Source organism: Hemitrygon akajei, chromosome 18, assembly GCF_048418815.1.
Source record: "Hemitrygon akajei chromosome 18, sHemAka1.3, whole genome shotgun sequence".
In the NCBI taxonomy this organism is placed as follows: Eukaryota; Metazoa; Chordata; class Chondrichthyes; order Myliobatiformes; family Dasyatidae; genus Hemitrygon; species Hemitrygon akajei.
In genome coordinates, this window is record NC_133141.1 from 28,138,978 (window position 1) to 28,163,505 (window position 24,528).

Sequence of the window (24,528 nt, forward strand, 5' to 3'; positions counted from 1 at the left end):
AGAGGAACAGAGTCGATGTTTTCAGCCATGACCCCCTCATGTTCTTGACTCCGTGGTCATTGTTTTGAGTATTACAAATGAAGGTTAGGGACACTGATAGCCTTAAAAGGTTAGATTTTACCGTAAGTGACCTTTACCTTAATGACTAACTAGTGGTCAATTTTAAAAAGCAGAAGAATCTGCCCCATCTATACAACAGCAAGTGGAGTGGAATGCTTAGGTAGCCAAACTCCCGTTTATAAAAAAAACTAATGAGAAGTACAATGTGATTTCCTTCTGTTGGCTTTTGCTGGTGCACCTCCATACAAAAGACCAACAAGCAAGTTTTTTTTACAAAAATATCTTAAGATCTGGAATGACCAGGATCCCAATCTGCATGGTTGCATCTTGAATTTCTGAAAGTGCCACGAGCAAAGACCTTACACATGCTTCTAGAGCACCGTGCTCCAAAATAGCTACTTTAGCAATCACACCCTTTAAGCTAAAATGGCAGAGGCACTGATTAGTTGAATAGACACAGGACCCACATGGCACAAGAATCACCACTTCTTTAAAATATCTCATGTTGTGCCGACTGAGGTGAAAGACCTCATCACAAAGTGGGAAGTTGGAGTGCACAGCCACTTCACGGCCTGGAGACGATGTTCTTTCTGTGAGCTGGCACTTACCTGGAGAGGATCGTGGCACGTGTATTGTAGATTATCCAGTGCTCACTGCTTTATACACAGTAGCTCGGAGGCTAGCATAAGGCTTTACAGGCTAGCAATTGGTATTCAATTCCAGTCTCTAAGGAAACAGACAAAATGCTGGAGGAACTCAGCAGGTCAGGCAGCATCTACAGAGAGGAATAAACAGTCAACGATTCAGGCTGAGATCCTTCATCAGGACCTTTCCCAAGGTGCTTATTTCTTTTTTATTCCTTGCCATGGATGCCGAGTTTCTCTAGCATTTTGTGTGTTTTGCCTTGGATTTCCAGCATCTGCAGATTTTTCTGGCGCCCGTGACTGTGTAGGGAATTTGGACCTTCTCCCCGTGACCACATGGGTTTGTTCTGGATGCTCCACCTTCCTCCCACATTCCAAAAACATTTGGATTAGTAAAGGTGAGTAATTGTGGGTGCCAGAAGCATGATGACACTAGTGAGCTGGCCCAACACATGCTCGGACTGCTTTGGCCATTGACGCAAATGACGCATTTCACTGTGTGGCTCAATGTACAGGTGACAAATAAAACTAATTTTTATCTTCATCTACTCTAAGCAGTGCCCACTATAAGAGCAGGATTTATAACCACCTCTGTCCTCCCTCCCCCACCTGCCTAGCTTTAGATCTGTGTCACAACTCACATTGGGCACCAACCTGGGCAGAATAGTCCATCACAGTTCTTCCATCCAATCAACTCGCAAAGCTTTTTCAATACCACTTCCTCCATCAGCACAAAAACGGGCGCAATCTCATAGGTGTACCTGAGGCACAGAGCAGAGGGCAAGACTCAATCAGCATGAAGAGGGAAGGGGGGGAAGAGAGCGACGGAACGAGCCTTCAAGCTGGCTGAATAGACACGCGAGAAGAAGCAGGGTTAGTGCACAGCTGAGGGCTTAAATGTGGAGCTGCCAGAAAGGGACTTCCTCAGCAGTAGAAAAATGACATTAAATATGGCTTCAGATTTTAATGAGGCAGTGAAACAGGGCTTTGTGAAAATTCGAAGCAGAAAACCGGCCGTCATTATGAAAGTCAATTGCTACACAAAACAAGAGAACCCTGGAATTGATCCCAGGTACACTGTCAACATTTCTGAATCTGAAAGTGAACTCTGACCCAATTTTGGGTCAGTGATCAGGTGTAACCAAGGAAACACCCTTGAAAATGTAGGAGCTCTATTTTAGATTTGTTTTCACTCATTGTAACTGTCCAGAGGAGGGAAGTCAAGTAACCCGGTGCCAAAAAAGGAAAAGAACATCACTCCTGACATCCATTATCCCTTTCACCAAGTGCTTCTGGAGGCCGAAGCCTGGAGAATGGAGGCAGGGAAGTCTGTCCTGGGGCTGTCCATCTGTGCATGTGCGAGTGGGAGGGAGGAAAGGGGTTTGTTTTGCTGTCTTGTTGCTTGTTGTGCCCAGCATTGTGGACAGGTTATGTTGGCGCTAGAACTTGTGGTTTCACTTACAGGTTGCCCCCAGCAAATTCCTAGGTTGTGATGAATGTTAAGGCAAGTGACACATGTCACTGTATGTTTCAACGTACACGTGGTAAATAAATATGAATCTGACGCAGCAGGGTAGAGGCACAAGAAATATATTGGGGCGTGCTGACAAAGAAAGACAGGGAAGTCCAAAAGGTACAGGTAATGGGCGGCAACACTTGATTTCCAACAGTAAAAAAGCAGCATTGCATGCTCTCCCCACTTCGGATGTGATGCTGCACACACCACCCAGTGGAGAATCAGTAAACACTGCTCACTGGCTTGTGTTCAGCGTCTCTGTGATATAACGGCCAACCAAGGAGTGATGATCCAGTCCTGCAAATAGCTGGTTGTAGAATCGCGGGTGAACTGGAAGGAAAAGAAAGAGAAATGGTACCATTCAGAATCTGGGAGAAAGTAACACTTTTGTTCAATTAAGAGGACACATTTCTCGGTCTGTGGTATTCAAATTCAGCCTCACTCACAAGTTACTTGGGATTGAGTAACAATGTCAAGCCAGGCCAGAGGCAGGCTCTTCAGCCTACCACGTCTCCACTGAGCACCCACTTACACTGATTTATTCCCCCCACATTCGATCAGTCACACACACACATGGTGATTTACAACCAATCTTTGAGATGTGAGAGGAAACCACAGTGCCCAGGGAGGAAACACAACCACGGGGAGAACGTGTGAACTCCACACAGGCAGTGGGCATACAAAGATGGCAGGTGGAGGAGGAGGGGGTGTTAACAACACTGCTCTTTAGATATAATTAATGATCTACCTTTGTGTGTACAGAACAAATGAAACAGAAATTGAACAGTGAAGCACAACACAAACGTGGAGGATAGAGACACGCTGAAAATTGAAATTGTGGGCAAAACTAACAAAGTTGAACATTATTAAGATAGACAATACAAATGAAAATTGTGCCATTTTAGAAAGGATGCAGTTAACAGATATCTGGGGCTAAGAATGGCAGAACAAATGGACGTGGCATTTAGAAATGATACAAAGCCATAAGGTGCTGGTGACACCTGCAGGTCAGGCAGCATCATTCTTCATCATAACCTTTTTATTAGATCCTGCCCCGCCCGATACATTAACTCCATTTCTCTCTCCACAGATGTTGCTTCACCTGCTGAGTCTTCACTGCATTTTCTGGTTTCTATCTGCCATTTGTGTTGAATCAAAAATAAATTAATTCTGTTGTCTTCAAGCACACATTGATAACACGAAAGAGAGTAGCAAAGTTACAATTTTTTTAAAAAACAAATGATTGATCAGGCCATAGCTAGAACACTATGCCCAACTTTAGGAAGGATGTTAAAGTCTTGGAGTCAATGTGGATGAGATATACTACTGGCTGAGCATGGGGAAGAGACTAAAGCAGATAGGGCTGTTCCTCCTTGGAGCAGAGGTGGTCAAAAAAAAATTTAATAAGAGCATTCAAACCACAAAGAGTTTAAATAGAAAAGTAGTTCTGGTGGCAGAAAGATTGATAACTCAAGAGAACACGACCTAGAACACACTGCCTGAAACGGTAGATTCAAACAAAAACTGGATCTATCAGTCCTGATGAAGTGTCTCCGCCTGAAGCGTTGACTGTTTACCCTTTTCCATAGATGCTGCCTGGCCTGCTGAGCTCCTCCAGCACCTCATGTGTGTTGCTCAAAACCAAATGGCCTTGCCCTGTGCTGGAGCTTTGCATAAACAGAACAAGGACAGGAAAGGGCCACCTACCCATCCAGATGTCACATCACAATGCAATGCCAGTCCAGGTATTCATTCAGCAGCCACGTTGTTAAGGCAAGAAATCAGAAAACCCCACTGGAGGACCATTGACTATTCACCATCTACTTATCAAGCAGAAAGTTCTATTGTAGTGGGAAGGATGGAGTAGAGAGAACTTTGAGGCTTATTAGGCTATTAAACTTATTTCCCAAGTTTGAAAACAAACCAACACTGCACTTCTAGCTACTGATCAATGGGCTCAACGAGGTCACATACTAGTTTTGACACTGTATCGGATGACATCTCTGCACCGCTCCAGCAGTTTCTCACTGGGCTCACCGGCATCGACCAAATCAAGATCAAGAAGTGCCCGCAGTTCATCAGGTTCCTTCCACTCACAGACCTAGAGGCAAACCAAAGGCAGGCAAGCAGTGACCACACCACAAGGGATTCTTACATGTCCTACATTTATTGGCAAAGAATTAGGACTGACAAATGAATCATGGGTTCACCATCCTGGCAGATGATTTACCGAACTCCTGTCCAAACCCTACTTGGAAAAAGAGATAATTCTCACTAAAACACTGGGTCATTTGATGTGCCTAAAATTTCCACTTGCTTTCCTAAGATATTTTCTACGTCAGTAGTATAGGTGTATTTATCCACTTAAATGGTTTGTTTGATAAAATCACCAGCATTACAAAACATTGTGCCCATCCAAACCTGGGTCATGGATATTAGGGGCACTGGCCCGTCACTGGCAGAGGGCACAGCTCATCCAGCCGTCAGGATTGAAGGTGATGAAATTTTTTTTTTAAAGCCTGGAACAGCACAGAGAGAAAATTGGCAAAAGCAACAAAGGATGGTTATTTTTGGATTAGGGGTTAAATGTGGCAAAGTGTATAGTCAAGCTCACTGGAGGTCAGTAAAAGGACTACTACCTTCCTTAATAACTTGAACTCGGGTACAAAGGGAATAATTTCCAGATGGATGAAACTTGGAAGCATTGTGAATGGAGCACAGGATCTCGATAGACTTTGAGGAGCTACAGACAGACTTGAAAGGAAAAATGAGAACAGACAACACAAACCAAAGGGCATAATTATAAAAAAGGGTGCAAGAACAGAGTTCTGGGGGTAACTGTTCATAACTTTATTGAAAGTTGAAGGGCATGTTGAGAAAAGTTTTTAAAGTATGGGCATTGGCTTATTATTGTCACATGTACCAAGATCCAATGAAAAACTTGTCTTGCATCCTGTTCATACAGACTATAGACTAGTAAGTCTAACATCTATGGTAGGTAAGTTACTGCAGAGTATTCTAAAGGACAAAATGTACATGCATTTGGGAAGACAGGGGAGATACAGAAAGTCAGCATGGCTTTGTGCATGCAACAACATGGCTCATGAATTTGATTGTTTATTGAAGCAATCAAGGAGGTTAGAGAGGGTAAGGAATACATGGACTATAATATATGGACTTTGATACAGTTCACGCAATAGGCTGCCATGGGAAGTTAGGTTGCATGGGATCCAGGGAGAGTTTGTCTCTTGGCTGCCTGTAAGGAGACGAATCTCAAGATTGTATACATATTTTGATAATAAATGCACTTTGAATTTTGAACTAATTGGATACACCATTGACTTGATGGAGGTGGCAGAGGGTCATGGTGAAAGGCTGTTTCTCATACTGAAGGCCAGTGACTAGTAGTTGGTGCTGGAGCCATTGTTAGTTGTCGCCTACATTCAATGATTTGGATGAGAGTGTAGAAGGCATGGTAAGTAACTTTGTAGATGCAACTAAAGTAGGTGGCGTTGTCGACAATGAAGATGGTTATCAGGATTTACAAAGGAATCTTGATTAGTTGGCTAAGCGGGCCAAGGAATGACAAATATGAGGGCAAGGTTTTATATTTTAAGTAGACATATGAGGGTAGGACTTCCATGTTGAATGGTCGGGCCCCGTGGAGTGTTGCAGAACAGAGGGAGCACTTCAGAGTACAGGCACATGGTACCCTGAAAGTGCCGTCACAGGTAGAAAGGATGGTGAATGTTTTTGGCATGCTGGCTTTCAGTCAGGGAACTGAATACAGGAGCCGGGATGTTAACCTGCAGTGTTATAGGATTCTGGTGAAGCTGGATTTGGGATATGGTGTTCAGTTTTTGTCATCCTACAAGAGAACGTGATTGAGGCAGATATATTAACATTTAAACAACACTTGAACACGTATGGGGATAGGAAAGCTTTAAAGGGATATAGGCCAAATGTGTTCAAATGGGACAAGCTTGGATGGACATTTTGGTTGGCACAGACTGGTTGGGCCAAAAGGCTCTTCTGTACTGTATGACTCTGCAACAGCAAGAAATACTCATTGGCCTGAGCATTAGAGACCAAATCACTTCTTTCAGAAAAAAAGACTGAAACCACTCTTACCTGTTCATTGACATCTGTCCCCTTTCTTATGGCTTCATCCAAAATGACCTGAAATGCATCTTGGACAAATTGCTCTCCTCCCTTAGGTTCATTCAGTGGCCAATCCAGCAATATTCCATCCACAGTAAGGGGGTGTTTTCTCTGTGTTCCATTGACGTCTGGGGAAACAACATGGGAAGGCCTTTTTGTGAAAAGAGGACCAGGCAGGGTGGGAACCAACAGTTGCAAAGTGTGTTCATCACTTCAAGGTAATTTGACAGCATAGTACCCCACTCCTCCTTATGTCGCAGATCACAAAATCACCCCGGGCACCAAGAGTCTGACTGAACTGTAATCTCCTGTCGCCAGAGTGATACCAGCATCATCCCAGCACCCACCAAAGTAGCCACAGGCACCAGTTCAGTATTTTCACCAATAAAGTGGGTATAGAGTAGCAGTATGATTTAAATGTTTTGGATTGACCTGGTAGCATCGTGCCCAACAACCTGATTTAGAAATGCTCTATTTTAATATGGAAGCAAGGTGGTGAGAAGAGGACAAAGTGGACAATAATTCACTCTGCGCTATCATTGCTTTAGGAAAACAGTTTCAAAGGTCACATTGGGCATATTTCTTCACGTGTTAAAACTGTCTTTCCCACACACACTGGGCCATTATAAAGCCATGTAAATAAGACAAAACTTATCACACAAATCAGCACCAAGGTTATTTACAAGTATAAACTACATCATCATGACAATTCAAATGACATCTGCATAGATACTGGCACACAGGCTGACTTCAATTCTGTAAATATGTAAGCAACCTATTGATAAAGTTGCAAATGTCTAGTCCAGTAAACCGAACATTGTTTACGTGCTGTTAACAGGGTCTCATCATTGCAAGGAAAATTGAAGTGTCCATTTTCTCACATGATTCATGTCACTGTTCCATGGCAGTTGGCCTCCTTCCAGCCTCTCACCTCATCTGAAGGGAACTTTTATTGATACAGCAATGAAAGGCATCTCAGTCAAATTTAATATTTTTGTACGCTGTAGAGCTGGAGCAGACACCAATCATTGCAGGCTGTAATACAGATGATTTCATCAGCACTAGATTAGGTTGCCATCGTGGCTTTATTGTATTCACTAAATGGGAGGGATGAGACAGAGGTCAACATATTCATCAGAATGGAGTACAAAGGTTTCCATTGGCAAGCTGATAGGCCCATGGAGTACTATAGCACAGAAACAATCTCTTTACAGTATAGCAGCCCCAGTCAATATGTGCGAAGTTAAATATCACCTATCACAACCTTATATTTCTTGTAACTATCTGCTACTGCTCTACAAATTTGTTCCTCTAAATCCTCTAGATGGATCAACTATTTTTTGGTGTTTCCAGAACTAATGAAAAGAACTAATGTAAAGAGCTATGAGGGGCCACCGGAGAGCAGAGCACAAAAAAAGTCAAACTTCAACTGACTGCATAATTCAGGGATCAATTTTTTTTAAAAAAGTCTAAGATAACAGCAAATGTCAGTAAAGCACAATGCTTTACAGCACCAGCTGTAAAATCAATTTCCACCGCTGTCTGTTAGAAGTTTGTACATTCTCCCCCATCCCACTCTGACCTTGTGGGTTTCCTCTGATTCCAAAGATGTACTGTTAGCATGGGAGGCTTTGGCTCAACTGGCTTAGGGAGGCATAGACGGAGGTCCTAAGTTAGTTTCTAGCAAGTGTTTTTTTTCCTCTTTGTCCATCAGCGTACTGAAAATTGGTCCAGAGTTAGTGTTATATTGTAACTGTGAGATGTGAGAACTCTGGGAGACCACCAGTCTCCCTGATAACATCTGCACACAGTGCACCGAGCTGCAGCTACTTAAAGACCATGTTAAGGAACCGGAGCTGCAGATCGTACAGGAGAATGAGGAGGTGACAGATAGCAGCTACAGGTAGGCAGTCAACCCTAAGTTACAGAAGCAACTACCTGGGTGACTGTCAAGAGAGGGAAAGAGGAACACAGATGCAAAGAAATTACTTTAGTCAGAGGGTGGTAAACCTGTGGAATTTGTTGCCACGAACAGCTGTGGAGGCCAAGTCACTGGGTGTATTTAAGGCAGAGCTAGATAGGTTCTTGATTAGCCAGGGCATCAAAGGGTATGGGGAGAAGGCAGGGGAGTGGGGATGACTGGAAGAATTGGATCAGTCCATGATTGAATGGTGGAGCAGACTCGATGGCCTGAATAGCCTACTTCTGCTCCTATATTGTATAATTGTATGGAAAGGGAATAGGCAGCCAGTGCAGGGTACCCTTGTGGCCGTTCCCCTCAATAATAAGCATACTGTTTTGGATATTTTTGGCGGGGGAGGGGTGAAATTGACCTACTAGGGTGAAGCCGCAGCAGTTGGGTCTCTGGCACTGTCTGGCTCTGTGCCTCAGAAGGGAAGAGGTGTGTAATAGTGATAGGGGATTCCATAGTTAGTGGAACAGACAGGAGATTTTGTGGATGTGAAAAAGACACCCAGATGGTGTTTTGCCTCCCAGGTGCCAGGGTCAGGGATCTTTCAGATCAGGTCCACAGCATTCTAAAGAGGGAGGTTGAGCAGCCAGAAACCATGGAACATATTGGTACCAACGACTTGAGAGGAGGTTCTGAGGAGAGAATATAGGATGTTATGTAGAAAGCTGAAAAGCAGGAACTCCAGGGTAGTAATCTCTGGATTTCTGCCTGTGCCATGTGCCACTGAGTGTAAGAATAAGAAGATTTGTCAAATGAATGTGTGGCTGGAGGCAGGGTTTTTGATTTCTGGATCATTGGTATCTCTTCTGGGGAAGGCACAACCTGTACAGAGGGGACTAGTTACACCTAAACATGAGGGGAACCAATATCCTTGCTGGCAGGTTTGCTGGAGGTGTTGGGGTTGTTTTAAACCAGTTTGGCAGGGGGATGGGAACCAGAGTGATAGGGCTGAGGGTGGGGCAGTTGGTTTACAAGCAGAGGCAGTGTGCAGTGAGACTGTCAGGAAGGACAGGCAGATGATAGGGCAAAATTGTGGTCAGTGGCATTAGTTGCAGTGTAATAGGTTGTCAAAATTGGAAAGGGTGATGAATACAGGACTGAAGATGTTATATTTCAATGCACGCAGTATACGAAAAAAGGAGATGAACTTGTAGTGCAGTTAGAGATTGGCAGGTATGACATTGTGGGCATCACTGAGTCGTGGCTGAAAGAAGATCATAGCTGGGAGCTTAACATCAAAGAATGCACATTGTATTGAAAGGACTGGCAGGTAGGCAGAGGGGATAGGGTGGCTCTGTTGGTAAAAAATCAAATCAAATCCTTAAAAACAGGTGACAAAGGATTGGAAGATGTAGAAAGGCCAATTTTGATGCTATCAGAAATGATCTGGCAAGTGTGGATTGGGACAGGCTGTTTTCTGGTAAAGGTGTTCTTGGTGAGTGGGAGGCCTTGATAATCCCAACAGACTCACAAGTGAAGTGTTGCCTTACCTGGAAGGACTCCTCTCTTACCACCATTCAGGGTCCCAAACAGTCCTTCCAGGTGAGGCAACACTTCACTTATGAGTCTGCTGGAGTCGTCTATTGCATCCGGTGCTCCCGGTGTGGCCTCCTCTACATCGGCGAGACCCGATGCAGATTGGGGGACCGCTTCGTCGAGCACCTCCGCTCCATCCACCACAACAGACAGGATCTCTCGGTTGCCACCCTCTTCAACTCTGCTTCACATTCCCATTCGGATATGTCCATACATGGCCTCCTCTACTGCCATGATGAGGCCAAACTCAGGTTGGAGGAGCAACACCTCATATACCATCTGGGTAGTTTCCAGCCCCTTGGTATGAACATTGAATTCTCCAACTTCCGGTAATTCCCTCCCTCTCCCTTCCCCCATCACACTTTCACTCTGCCTCCTCCTCCAGCTGTCTATCACTCTCTCATGATTCTGCCTTCTTCTACTACCCATAGTGCTTTCCCCTTACATTCCTTCTTCACCCTTCCTGCCTCCCCTCCCCCACCCCTCGATCTTTCCTCTGATTGGTATTTCACCTGGCACCTTCCCCCCTCCCCCCACCTTCTTTATAGGGCCCCTGCCCCCTCCCTCTTCAGTCCTGACGAAGGGTCTCAGCCCGAAACATTGACTGCTCATTTCAACGGATGCTGCCCGACCTGCTGAGTTCCTCCAGCTTGTTGTACGTGTTGCTTTGACCACAGCATCTGCAGTGTACTTTGTGTTTACAATCTTCTATCCATGCTGGTATCTTTCCTGTAATACCATGGGATCTTATCTTGTAAAGCAGCATCACGGGGCACTTCGTCAAAAGCCTTCTGATAATCTAAGTAAACATCTACTGACTCTCCTACCTGTTATTTCCTCAAAGAATTCCAACAGATTTGTCAGGTAAGATTTCCCCATAACCATGCTGACCTTGACCTTATTTATCAGGTGCCTCCAAATACCCTGAGACCTCATTCTTAATAATGAACAACATTTTCCCAACCACTGAGGTCAGGCTAACTGGTCTATAGTTTCCTTTCTTCGACTTCCCTCCCTTCTTATAGAGTGGAGTGACATTTACAATTTTCTAGTCCTCAGGAACCATTCCATACCCTAGTGATTCTTGAAAGATCATTACTAATGCCTCCACAATCTCTTCAGCTAATTCTTTCAGAACCCTGGGATGTCGGTGATCTGGTCCAGGTGATCTATCTACCTTCAAACCTTTCAGCTTCCCAAGCACCTCCTTAGTAATAGCAAATACACTCACTTCTGCCTCTGACACTCGAATTTGCAGCATTCCCCAGTGAACACTGATGCAATATGCTTATTCAGTTCATCTGCCATGTCTTTGTCCCCCATTACTACCTCAGCAGTATCATTTTCCAGTGGTCCGATATCAGCTTTCAATGCACTATGCACTTGCATGCCTAGTTCTGTCACGTAAAACTAATCATGCCACCTACATTCATATCCAAATCATGCACAGTATATAATAAAGAGCGGATTTCCTAGAACTGATCTATGTGGTTCACCACTGGCCACAGGCTTCCAATAACAAAAACAACTCTCCACTATCACTCTGTCTCCTATCGCTCAGCCAATGTTAGATCGAATTTGCAAACTCAAAACTTTTAAACCAGCTTTCTATGTGAGACCTTGTTAAAAGCCTCACAAGAGAGGGTAAATACCAAACGTTAAGAAATTCAAACTAAACATATCCTAAATTGATTACAAAATTAATAGATGAAAAGTGGTTGACCTGACACAACAGACTTTTAACATTGTAAATCAGCGAGTTGCTTGTAATGTGACCTCTCTCGCTGTGAAACGGGGACACCTCTTTTTCCCTTATTATGGAGTGAGAGAGCCAAAGAGGGGACACCTCTTTTTCCCTTATTATGTCGAATTACCGGGTGAACGAGTAGTCTGCAAGTCTGTGTCTTTATTGATGCTTTGCAGCACGCTTGAGTGCTCAGTAGGGTTGATGATGCTTTTTAACTGGTGGGGGAGTGGGGGCTGTTGCTTTGCTGCTGCTTATGTGTGGGAGGGGGAGCTGGAGAGGGTTCTAACGTTTAACTGTCATTCATTCTTTGGGGCATGCCTCTGTTTTTGTGGAAGCTTGTGAAGAAAAAGAATTTCAGGATGTATATTGTATACATTTCTCTGACATTAAATGTACCTTTGAAATCTTTGAATGAATACAAGATCATGCAGAAGAGCATCATGTACAAGAACAGACACACTGGGGGAGGGCAGTTGCAGTGGATAAGCAGTTTAAAATCCTTGAGGTGAGTTTAAAAACCACAAAAGCTACAACACAGCTCAGCCTCAAGATGTCAAGTGATCTGAATTATTTATTGCTTCTGGACATTCACAACAAATGACCTGGGATACTGCCCGCACCACCCATCCCCACTAATCACTGACTGCTATCCGGAAATAAAGGCGTGTTTATTTCTTTTCTTTATCCCATGTCTGTCAAGAAGGTTCAGTCATTTGGCATTCTAGATGAGGTAGTAAATTAGATAAGGCATTTGCTTTGTGGGAGAAGATAGGGAGTAGTAGTAGAGGCCTGCCTCTCCTGCTGGAGGCCTGTGGGACTAGCAGTGTGCTGCAGGGATTGGTGTTGGGTCTGATGTTGTTTGTCATCGATATTAATGATCTGGATGATAATGTGGTTAACTGGTTCAGCAGATTTGCAGATGACACCAAGATTAGGGGCAAGGAAGGCTATCAAAGCTGCCAGTGGGATGTGGAATGGCTGGAAAAATGGGCTGAAAAATGGCAGATGGAATTTAATGCAGACAAGTGTGAGGTTTTACAGCGAGTGGGAAGGCGCTGAGGAGTTTGGTGAAACAGATGGATCTGTAAAAGTGGTGTCACAGGTGAAGCCTAATTTGGAGTACTGTATGCAGATCTGGTCATCTGTCTACTGGAAAGGTGAAATGTTTAAGGAGAACCTAAGGGGGAATTTCTTCACTCAGAGGGTGGTGTGAATGTGGAACGAGCTGCCAGTGGAAGTGGTCGATGTAGGTTTGGTTTCAACATTGAAGAGAAGTTTGGATAAGTACATGAATGGGAGGGGTATGGAAGGCTATGGGCCTGGTGTGGGTGATGGGTCTAGGCAGAATAATAGTTTGGAATGGACTAGATGGGTGGAAGGGTCTTTTTCTGTGCTGAGCAGAGAATGAGGATGAGAGGAGACATGATAGAGGTGTACACTATATTAAGAGGAATAAACAGAGTGGACAGCCAGTGCCTCTTCCCCAGGGCATCACTGCTCAATACAAGAGGACATGGCTTTAAGGTAGGGGGAGGGAAGTTCAAGGGGGATATTAGAGGAAGGTTTTTCACTCAGAGTGGTTGATGCATCAAATGCGCTGCCTGGGTCAGTGGTGGAGGCAGATACACTAGTGAAGTTTAAGAGACTACTAGACAGGTATACGGAGGAATTTAAGGTGTGGGGTTATATAGGAGGCAGGGTTTCAGGGTCGGCACAACATTGTGGGCTGAATGGCCTGTAATGTGCTGTACTATTCTATGTTCTATGACTCCATAACAAACTATGGAATGCTTTGGAATATTTGTGAATATTCACAAATAAGGCCAATCAGGGCCTATTGGTATCAGCCCAGAAATACATGATCCCATTTGATCTTACAAGCTAATCCAAACACTTTTCTTAGTTTGTGCACTTGGATAGGAGACTGTCTGGAATTACCAGGTGCAGCTTGATTTGAGGAAAAAGATATGGGTATCACCAAGTCTACTGTTACACTTGTAGTCCAAGCAGCCTCAGTACTACATCAGTCAGGTATCCAACACAAAAGCTATCATGAACTCAATCACAGGAAGAGATTACCAGGTGAACAGAAAATTTAAGGAAGTGTTCAAAGTTTCCTTGGGGAAAATAAAGCAAGATCCCCACTGACTCAAGGGAATCTTTCACTCATAACTAACACACAGAGAAGCAGGCCCCAGCTGCTGCATGGACGGTGCACAACATGAGGGGAACGAGACAGACCCAGGGGGTCTCAAACTAAATACTCAAACATCCAAGTAATTCCAGGTGAATTAAAACCAAAAGGACACTGAGCAACAGCAGAAACAGTGGAAGACAGAGATTCAAATCACAAGAGCTTTTGTCAAACTCACTCTGGACTAAGCCCACCAGTCAATAACAAGTGACACGTTTGAGCAGTATAAACAATAAGAATTAGAAGACTGGTTGCCTGAGACACAAGCTCTTCATTATGGATAAGAGACTTTCTTCCATTCCTTTTTTGATCTGCAACCAGACTTGACCTTATTTGAAAGAACTTTCTCTTAAAGCAAAGAATTGGAATAGGAGAGAGGCCAGCAAATGCTAGAAAATCAAAAATATGTCAGCTTGTGGAATGTGGAGATCACCAGCAGCATCCCAGACCACTAAAGATCCAATACAAGCAGCTTTGTACAGCAATCTCTCTGAGGATCTGGCCTGGGCCCAACATATTGGTGCAATTACAAAGAAGGCACCACAGCGGCTATATTTCATTAGGAGTTTGAGGCGATTTGGTATGCCTCAAAAGACAATTTCTACAGATGTACCATGGGGAACATTCTAACTGGTTGCATCACCATCTGATATGGAGGGATCACTGCTCAGGATCAGAAAAAGCTGCAGAAAGTTGTAAACTCTGCCAGCTTCATCATGGCCACTAGCCTCCCCACCATCGAAAACATTCTCACAATTCCTCAAAAAGGTGGCATCCATCAACAGGGATGACCTCCATCACCCAGGACATGCCCTTCAGGAGATGCAGGAGCAGCTTCTTCCCCTCCACCATTAGATTGCTGAATGGAGAATGAACCCCTGAACACTACCTCAACTATTATTTGGTCTCTTTTCGCACGACACATTTCATGTTATGGTTTTTATATATTGCTATGTACTGCTGCCGCAAAGCAACAAATTTTACGACATATTAACACACACAAAATGCTGGTAGAACACAGCAGGCCAGGCAGCATCTATAGGGAGAAGCGCTGTCGACGTTTCGGAGTCTCGGCCCGAAATGGTGCCTGCCTGGCCTGCTGCGTTCCACCAGCATTTTGTGTGTGTTGTTGTTTGAATTTCCAGCATCTGCAGATTTCCTCGTGTTTACTCACAATATTATTAAACCTGATTTCTCCGTCAGTGACGTCAAGCAGCGCTCCTGCACTCAGGTAGCGAGAGACAACACTATGAAGGGCGAGATAAAAACGGATAAGGTTTGTAAAGCACTTTTCTGTTCATAAGTCTAAACTTGGAGTGACTCAGTGATGGAAGGTGGCCGAAGAGCTCCCCACTCACCTGGACCTCTTAACCATCCTTCGCACAACCACCTCTACAGATATAAGTTTTACTAATAACTTTCTCCAACAGTATCTTTGAAAACTAACAACTAAATTGGAACCCAAACTAGAACCGTATCTGGAAGATGAGTAAAACAAAAAGTTACCATATTTATTTGGCCTCTTTCCTTCTAGGCCAGTTGCCATCCTGAAGATATGTTTAATAAATGATTTGCCGTTGTATATCACTGACAATCTTAAAATCTGCTTCGCAACTTCAACACACGCAGCCGACAAGCTACAGCTCGCAGTCTGAGATGCCAGTTACGCCTCACGCCAAATCCAGTTACGCCTCACGCCAAATCCAGTCACGCCTCCGTTGCTTCTCTCCCAATCACCGGCCGCGGACCTACACCCGTTCCCGCCCCCCCTCTCGCCAGCACACCAATCAGCTCTGCCGTTAACCCGTAAAACAAATTCAGCAAAGGCATTGCTAACTTGGAATGAAAACAGTGGGCATTTTGGAGAGTTCCCAATGCGAATGAATCAGCTTCAGTGAAAAGAGAATCAAAAGCCCTTCCGCCCTCCATTAAATACCATGTCCCCGCATTTAGTCCGTACCCTTCTCTATCTTCATGATTCAAACGCTTGTCTGAATAATTGTTTAATACTGTAGAGTCTGCCGCCACCACCCTCTCAGGCAATGCGTTCCAGATTTCATTCCCCCCCCCCCCCCCACACACACACGCACACCACCACCACCACCCCTGGGGGAACAATTCATCCTCAGATCCCCTCTAAACCTTTCACTTCTTATCTTAAACCGACCCCCTCTGATCTTAGATACCTCTATGCCATCAGCTTTAACTGGTCTCCTGGTGAGCACGAGACTTTTAATAAATGACCCGTTATTTTGAACTCCAAATCCGGGTGGCCTTTAGTTTGCTCCTACAAAACGTCTTGCTTCCTGATCTTCTGAGGCAAAACTCATAGTCGGTACTAATTTTATTTCATCCACTTTCATCAGGCTTCTTCTTCTTGGTAGTTCATTGTGCATCATTTTGTTGTTACAAGCTCCTACTTTTTGCAGATGCTGGAAATCCGAGCAACACACAAGATACTGGAGGAACTCAGCAGGTCAGGCAGCATCTGTGGAAAAGAGTAAATAGTCGAGGTTTCAGGCTGAGACCCTTCGGCACACTATGTTTAATTTCTAATCCTAATTTGTAATCTTCCCTGAATTAGTCCTTTGAACATCGACATCTTTATCTATCCCCACATTGCATTGGAGGGTGTTATTTTACACCATTTTGCCATCGATAGCAATGCAGAGCCCGTTAGTCCATAAACTTGGTAAGGAGAGGAGTTATGGCTTTAGATGCACAAGAACTTGGTCAAACTCTGAAGGACAGCATTTAGCTTTGGATGGAGTGCTGCACAGAGTCACCAGAGTGTAGCTAATTATAGATTCAGTAATAATTTCAGCACTTTCAACAGAATGAGAACATAGTCCAAAGTTATGTGGCCTTATGATGAATATATAGATTTAAGATTGAGATCTAACTGAATGGTTACAAACAAAATAATCTTTCCTTTTCCTATGAAATAACATTTTAGTGTTAGCTGTGGAGCAAACAGTGGAGAAATTCTAGGTAAGGATTACTTATTTTGTCCTGACATCTACAAATGTGATACTATTTATTGATTTATATTGCTATTATAGTTATAGCAACCTAGATTGTAACTTAAAAACTAATTGAAAGAAAAGCACAGGAGTTCGGGAATAACATGTACTTTTCATTTTTACTTTTAGAAATGCGCGCACATATAACTTGGTGGCGTAATGACATATGCCATTCACATATTTTACATAACCCGAAATGAAAAACACTATATCAAACAACTGCAATATTGACATCCACAGCATAGCAAATTTTAAATTGTTCCATTGAGGACAAAAGATTTAATCACTGTGGAGGTTAATTTCTTACTCTTGTGGGGTAATGTCTTTCCTGACAAGGGGGTCACTCAGCTTGGCAGGTGAGACGTGGCTGTGGAACAATCTGAGGTTCCGTGGCCTCCTCCGTGGTGGTTGTAGGAGTTGAATCTGGGACTGCAGGAAGTGGCTCTGACAGTTATGGACACTTCTCTTCTCCAAGTTGCTCTTGGCATCCCGAACAGTGCAGGGTAAGCTGCTCGATCTGCTGATCTACCCCAGGCCACCAGACAAAGCTTCGAGCCAATGCTTCCATTTTGACCATGCTTGTAGCTCCTCTAACACTTTGGCTGCTGCTGCTCTTCTGTGGACTGAAATTGGACAGTAGTGGTTGATGATCAGTGATGAGGGTTATCTTACTCTCATACAAGTATTGGTTGAAATTTTTTACACATCAAACCAGACTCAATGCCTCTCTGTCAATCTGTGCATAATTTTCTCTGCAGTGGTAAGGGAATGTGATGCAAAGGCTATTGGGTGTTCACTTCCATCACTCATGACTGCACCTATATCATAAGGTGAGGTGTCACAGGCAAGCTTCACTGAACAATGTGGGTCATAATGTGTGAGCACAGTGTCTGACCTCACCATTTCCTTTGTCTTTTGGAAAGACACTTCACACTGCTTTAGCCATTGCCATTACTTCCCAAACTGTAGTAATGAGTTCAAGGGGTGGAGCACAGTAGCCAGGCTTGGCAGGAACCTGTTATAGTAATTGACAAATCCTGAAAAGAACCACAAACGTGACACGCCCTTTGGCCTTAGGGCGTTTACCACTGCCTGAATTTTCTCAGCACACTTGCGTAATCCTTGTGCATCAATGGTTTAAAGAATTCAGACTTGTTTCTGTCAAGCTCTGAGCCCATAATCTTTTCAACACTGTCTTGAGATGTTGGAGATGTTCCTTGTTATCCTCACTGGTAACAATGGTGTCATCCAGGTAACACTGAGTGCCTGGGCAGCCTTGCATCACCTGGTCCATAGCTTTCTGCTAGACTGCAGGTGCAGGTGCTGCTTCAAAAATAAACCTATTATAGCAATAAAGCCCCTTGTGAGTGTTTATGGTGAGAAACACTGTGGGCTCTTTCTCCATCTCCATCTGTAGGTAGGCTTCACTTTGCTGAAGTGTTTGCAAAGATCCTCTATCCTGGGCAGAGGGTATTGATATACTTTCAGTACCAGGCTGACGGTGACCTTAAAATCACCACAGATCCTGATGGATCCATTCTTGGTGGCTACTAGGAACACCGGCATTGTCCATGGGCTCCACTCAACCTTGGAAAGAATTCATTTAGCCTCCATGCGATTTTGCACAGTGGCTACTTTATTGTGGACGGTATAAGGAACCGGACAAGCTTTGTAAAACTTTTTCTCTTTCCTGCACAAATCATTTATTTTTGTCTGCCCAACATGTTCATTTTATGTGCACTACTTTGTAGCATTTTCTGCAAGTTTTGCCTATAAACCTGCTTTGGTCAGGTGTATGTGAGCTCCTGCCACAAAGGTAACATAATTTGTTCAGCCAATCAGGTTTATGCTTAGACATTGTAATTTTACTCATGCTCACTTTGATTCCTGATTGCAACTCAATTGCATCTCTGTTTGCTGATTCTATAGATACAGCAATTTCAACTATTCTTAGAAATGTGAGGTGTGATTCAGTTCGGAGCCATTTTTGAATATTTTCATGTAAAATTCCACAACTAAACCATCTCTCAGTACATCATTAAGCCCATTACTGAACTGACAATGCTCGGACAATCTTTTCAATTCAGCCAGTGTGGGCTCCCGTTCCTTTTGATTTTGCTTATGAAACCTGAATCGTTCTTCAATTAACAATGGTTTTTGTTCTAAATGTTCCTGCATTACTTTCACCATATCAGGAAAGCACATTTTGGCTAGTTTGGTTAGAACAATTAAACTTCTAAACAAACTGTATGCTTTTCCACCTATTACACTCAGCAAAACTGGCATTTGCTTCTCATTGCCTATTTCATTTGTTTCAAGATACTGCTCAATTTGCTCAGTATACAACCGGGTACCTCTTGTGCAATCGAACGTGTCTTTTTTTCTGATGCAGCCAGCCATTTCTGCTTTTTTAAAATTTATGATTATTATCACCCAGTGAATCTGTGAATTTTGTCTTGTTTTCTGCCTTTTTTTTTAACTCAACCATTTCTGTCCCTTCCGAAGAGACACATGCTTTGCTTTTTTTTAAACCCGAACATCTTGCTATGCTTCAACAGATAGGTGGTCATCTCGGGTTCACTTTAAACCTTACTTGTCACCACTGTAATGTTTTGTAACTTCAAAACTAATTGAAAGAAAAAGCATGGGAGCCCATGGATAAAGTGTGCACTTTTTGTTTTTACTTTTAGAGAGGCACACACATATGACGTGGTAACGTAATGAAGTATACCATTTGTGTACTTTTACATATAACTCCTAATGAATTATGTAAATAACAGAGAATGCTTAATCAAACAATATTACTCAAATATAACTGAAATATTACATACACAAGTCAACCTTTAATCTTTGTTGACAGGAAAGTGTGCTGATTTTTTAGTAATGATCTTTAAATTGTTAATGGTTTCAGGATAAAGTAATCACCTGAATGATGAAGCAATTAAAGATGTTAAATTGTATCCTTGCTCTCAAGGAATTGCTATTAAAGATATTGTGTCAAAAACAATTGAACATACAGTATATCATCAGATGATTAGGGTTTCTATAAAATCAGGAACTTGGAACAATAATGAATCAATTACTTTTATAGTTTAAGGTTGTAGGAATTGTAGAATCATGTAAGAGAAAAACTACTGACAAATAGTGCAATAGAGAGAGAGCATATGGGAATTATTAACTAAATGTTAATAAGGGACAAATGCAATTAAATTCTTTTTGCATATTGTGTTTTAATTAGTAATAGAATGCAAAATGTTTGAATTCCACAAAGGGAAATATCAGGGTGTGGGAAAAAAGTTCCACTTTGTACAAATGTCTTGGAATTGAATTTTAAAAACTCTATCTACCATGATAGGAAGTGTCAATGTTCAAATCTCCAATCAGCCATGATCTGTAAGCACCATCTGTTGTGTATATACTGAATGTACTATATGCTTAATAAACTATAAAGAAAGGCTTGGTTCTAAGCATTTTATTAATACCAGAAATAGATATAACATTTGATTAAACAACATTGTTTAACAGCTCAGTATCCAAACCTTAATATAGATGGATCCTAACTAGAGATCTATGCTGCTGAGGCATAATAAGTGTTTCACTTCCTTAGAAATCAAGTGCCAAAATTGCATAAGATTTTGTGATTACACTTGGTGAGTTCATATGTGGTCACTTAAGTATCACACCATGAAAAAATTCCGATTTAACATTCTCAATTCACACTCGTATGCATTTAAACGTGCCTGCCAGAATTTTTGCCCACGTAATCCTTGTCTTTGTACTGCTGAGAAAACTGGTACATTTTTGTTAGCTACACGAGTGAAAACTACACGAGTTGCTTGACTTGGGTGGTGCTCCCAGTCTACCCACTCTTGCAATCCCTGTATCCTTGTATGGACAAAAGGGTTTCAATCCCATCCCAAATGTTCCTTCTTCACGTTCATCAGTCATGAGACAGAGATTCCCAGGCATCAATGGGGATAACGCAGGTCTCCAAGAAAGCTTTGAGCACATCCTTGGTGTCAAACAAAGGTGCATCATTACCTTGACACATTTTTCACTCTTTTCTACTGCAATGCTCTACCCTACTTCTAACAATCTATCCACTGGAATGTAGGTAATCTGCAGAACTAGTAGGAAACTGTTCAATTTATAACCCCTACACTCCAGAATGAAGGTCATTCTAACCTCATTAGATAAGCATGACTACACAGACAATGCTTGTGTTTGTGCATGCTGAGACACTGAGTTCCAAATTAGCCTAACGACTGGTGTGGCCAAATTCAGAGGACCAGTGAAGTCGATCCTCTCACCCATGAGTTACCCGGTGAGGTGTGCCAAGCCTCAGTGGCATATGGGTCTTAGGAAACATAATACTGAAAACCCACCCTAAAAGGCCGTCTTTGGCTGTACATAAAGCTTCATCTTTTTATATGTTTCTTATCAGAGCCATTTAAAAGCTATTAAGACTGATTTCAATAATCTATGAAAAAAATTGCAATAATTTAGCAAGAATTTAATTAAAAATAAATAATTAAGGACCTTGAAACAAAATAAGAAAAAAATATTTTCATCTTCTGAATCTGGAAATTCACATTTAAACAATAGGGGATTCTGTAGGAATGGGTGAATTATTGGGCTGGAGAAATCTACTAAGTTACTTCCACCACTGAAAAAGTGTCTAAATTGCACAAATTTTTGCATCATCTCCAGGGCCTGTGGCAATGCTCACTTTCGACCCTTGGAGAATTGTAACTCCATATTGAAGGAGCTTTCAAATTAAGCCATATTTTTCAGCTGCTAAGTGCAAATGGATTTGAGTGCTGAATGTCTATAAAGTTCACATGACCCACCAATGGCCTTGGCTACCCTCAATGTGCTGCGGACATCAGAAAGTCTAGGGGATTGTCCAATTGTACTGTCAACCTTAAGTTTGTTGTAGCTGGGGGAGGTGGTGGGGATAAGCTCCTACTATCTATTGAATGATCCCAATTGTGTGCGTCTCAAATAGTCTCTGACAACAAAGTCCAACTCCTGGCCTTCACGTGTGGCTTACAGTAGCTATTAAGCTTAACTACTGTTTCTACTGATAGGAGAAGGGAGAAAGGCAGGTTATCTTGTCTTGCACCAACCGCCGCCACTGGGCTATAAACATGCAGGAGCAGCGTGTGGTTAAGTGCCTTGCTCAAGGACACACACGCTGCCTCGGCTGAGGCTCGAACTAACGACCTTCAGATCGCTAGCCCAAAGCCTTAACCACTTGGCCACCTTAAAACCAGTTGCTTTGGGCCAATGGGGCTCGTCAGCCATGGCTGGTAGCTCATCGAGGAGAAGGAAAGCTGTGATCTCAAACCTCCGCTGCCTTGTGACTATACCCACTCATCAGAAAGACTTTGGTCGTCAACACTGAGGAAAGTTCTGGAGTTGGAATTCCTAAGGCAGTCCTACATTGAGTTCAAAACTGACTAACAACTCCTGTGATGCCATTGGTGCCAAACTGTATCAGTCGCTGCCATTCCTTTGGATTCATCAGCTGTGCTAAATGGTTAACAGCTTGCTTTCCATATCATACTGCCCTGACTTGTGTATCATGTAGACAGCTGGGTGCAGCATCCATGATTGACCCCAACCAATGGAGGGGTCTCTCTCTCTCTATCTGTCTCCACTACTTCTGCCCACCTACTCCCAAATTTCTCAGAGAATGGATAGTGGGAACCAATTTTTGGAATGCTAAGCATGTTTTGGTTATTGCACAGCACCATTGTTATCATCCCAATGAGCAGACTATCAGAGATGAGCAATATTGACAGATGCAACCAAAGAGGAATTTGGCCTGCACACAGATACATTTTCCTGCATGAATAGCCAATCATCCCAAAGAATTTCATCACAATCATTTGTGCAGTTCAGATATGCCTACAATGCTTAATGAACAGAATTGTGAAAGAACATCAGCCTGTGGCCTTCAGCAGTCAAAAGATAGTGAATTTCAGATCTCTAAAGGAGCAAGTCCAGTAACCACCTAACCTCCTTTCTGAATCCGGAATATTGAGGGATATTTTAGAAAATTACCTTCAAAGGCTCTGCAGGCCAAAAAAGTTTCAGCACAGGAAAGCTTTCACAGAACAAATACTGAAGAAAATAAACTAACAAACACTTAAAATGAATGGCAAAACGTAGTATTGCCGTGTTCACTCACATGTAATAACAGAATTATAGAATCATGGAACACAGCCACAAGCCCTTTTAATGGCCACGTCTTACTGACTGTAGGCAGCGACGATTTTCCAATCAGTTCCAGTTCAGTCCCAGACTGTAATTTTGAGTGCCCGGTGCCTGGCATTTATTCACTACCCAAGGAGGTATCCACCAGTGTCTGACTGCTGCAAAATGGGATGAGTATAACTTGGTACGCTGGACACTGTGGGCCGAAGGGCCTGTCTTAATGATCTATGACAATGTATAATCACATATGACTGCATACTGTGATATTTTGTTTCAAATTATGGATTAAAAAGGTGGTGGAAATAATTTCAAAGCAATTGATTAATACGAAGGGCTCTAGGGAAAGAACAGGGGATGGTATAAGTGGGCTCACTCCACTGACAATCTAGCATAAGCACATTAGGCTAAATGTCTCTGTGCTGTGTCTATGATTCTAAGCATTTCTTTACATAAGACAAGTTTGTTTACAGTCCTCATTGTAAAATAACTCTGACCACACCTCAGAGTAACGGCTGCATTTTGCATCTATGCAAATAACATAGAAACAAATAGGAATAACAAAAGGCTATTTATACCCCGAACCTCCTCCGCCATTCAGTATGACCCTGGCTGATTATCAACATTCAGTTCCCTGTTCCACATTTCTCTCTGTAGCCCTTGATCCCTCCAGCCCCTAGAACAACATCCAACTCCAGAATATATTTAATGGAGTGTCTTCAATTGCTTTCTGTGATGGAGAATTCCACAGGTTCACCACACTCCAAGAGAAGGAATTTTTCCTCACATCAGTGCTAACTGACATCCCTTATCCTTCCCTCATGACTAACCCTGCTCTCTGCCCACCATCGGGAACATCCTTCCTGCATCTAATCTGTCCAATCCCATTGAAATTGTGTTGGTTTCTGAGGTTAACTCTCACTCTAATGAACCCCAGTGACTATATGTCTAATTGATCCAACCTCTCTTCATATGTCACTCCTCTCTTCCCAGGGTAGGTCTGAAGAACCTTCACTCAACTCCCTCCAGATATGGAAACTAAAACTGCACACAGTATTCAAGGTTTGGTCTCAACAAGGCCCTGTACAATTATGGCAAGATATCCCTGCTCCTATGCACAAATCCTCTCCTTATGAAGACCACCATTTTCTTTCCTAACTGCCTGTTATATCTGCAAGTTACCCTACTGGTGCACAAGGACACTCAACTTCTGAAGGTGTCCTTGATGCTGTGGAGGCTCATGCCCATGATGGAGCTCGCTGAGGTTACAACCCTCTGCAGCTATTTCCGATCCTGTGCATTGGAGCCATCATACTAGATGGTGATGCAATCTTTTAGAATGCTTTCACAGTGTATCGGTAAAAATTTGCTAAAATCTTTGGCGATATACCAAATCTCATCAAACTCCTAATGAAATATAGCCACTGGCATGCCTTCTTCATAATTGCATCAATAT

At 42.8% G+C, this 24,528-nt stretch overlaps 1 protein-coding gene across 3 annotated transcripts in view; it reads right to left on the minus strand.

Moving 5' to 3' along the window:
* The window catches only part of csad (cysteine sulfinic acid decarboxylase), a 53,018-nt gene extending 37,537 nt beyond the window's left edge, over positions 1-15,481 (minus strand). For all 3 annotated transcript variants that reach the window (XR_012102035.1, XM_073071179.1, XM_073071180.1), the window contains exons 1-5: positions 15,337-15,481; positions 6,352-6,509; positions 4,195-4,321; positions 2,460-2,550; positions 1,359-1,465 (exon numbers count right to left, since the gene is read on the minus strand). Coding sequence is in view for 2 of the 3 variants with exons in the window: in XM_073071179.1 (XP_072927280.1) it covers positions 1,359-1,465; positions 2,460-2,550; positions 4,195-4,321; positions 6,352-6,509; positions 15,337-15,376 (523 nt within the window). In the remaining variant the exon portion in view is untranslated. The remainder of the gene's footprint in view (positions 1-1,358; positions 1,466-2,459; positions 2,551-4,194; positions 4,322-6,351; positions 6,510-15,336) is intronic.
* Between the last annotated feature and the right edge of the window lie 9,047 nt (positions 15,482-24,528).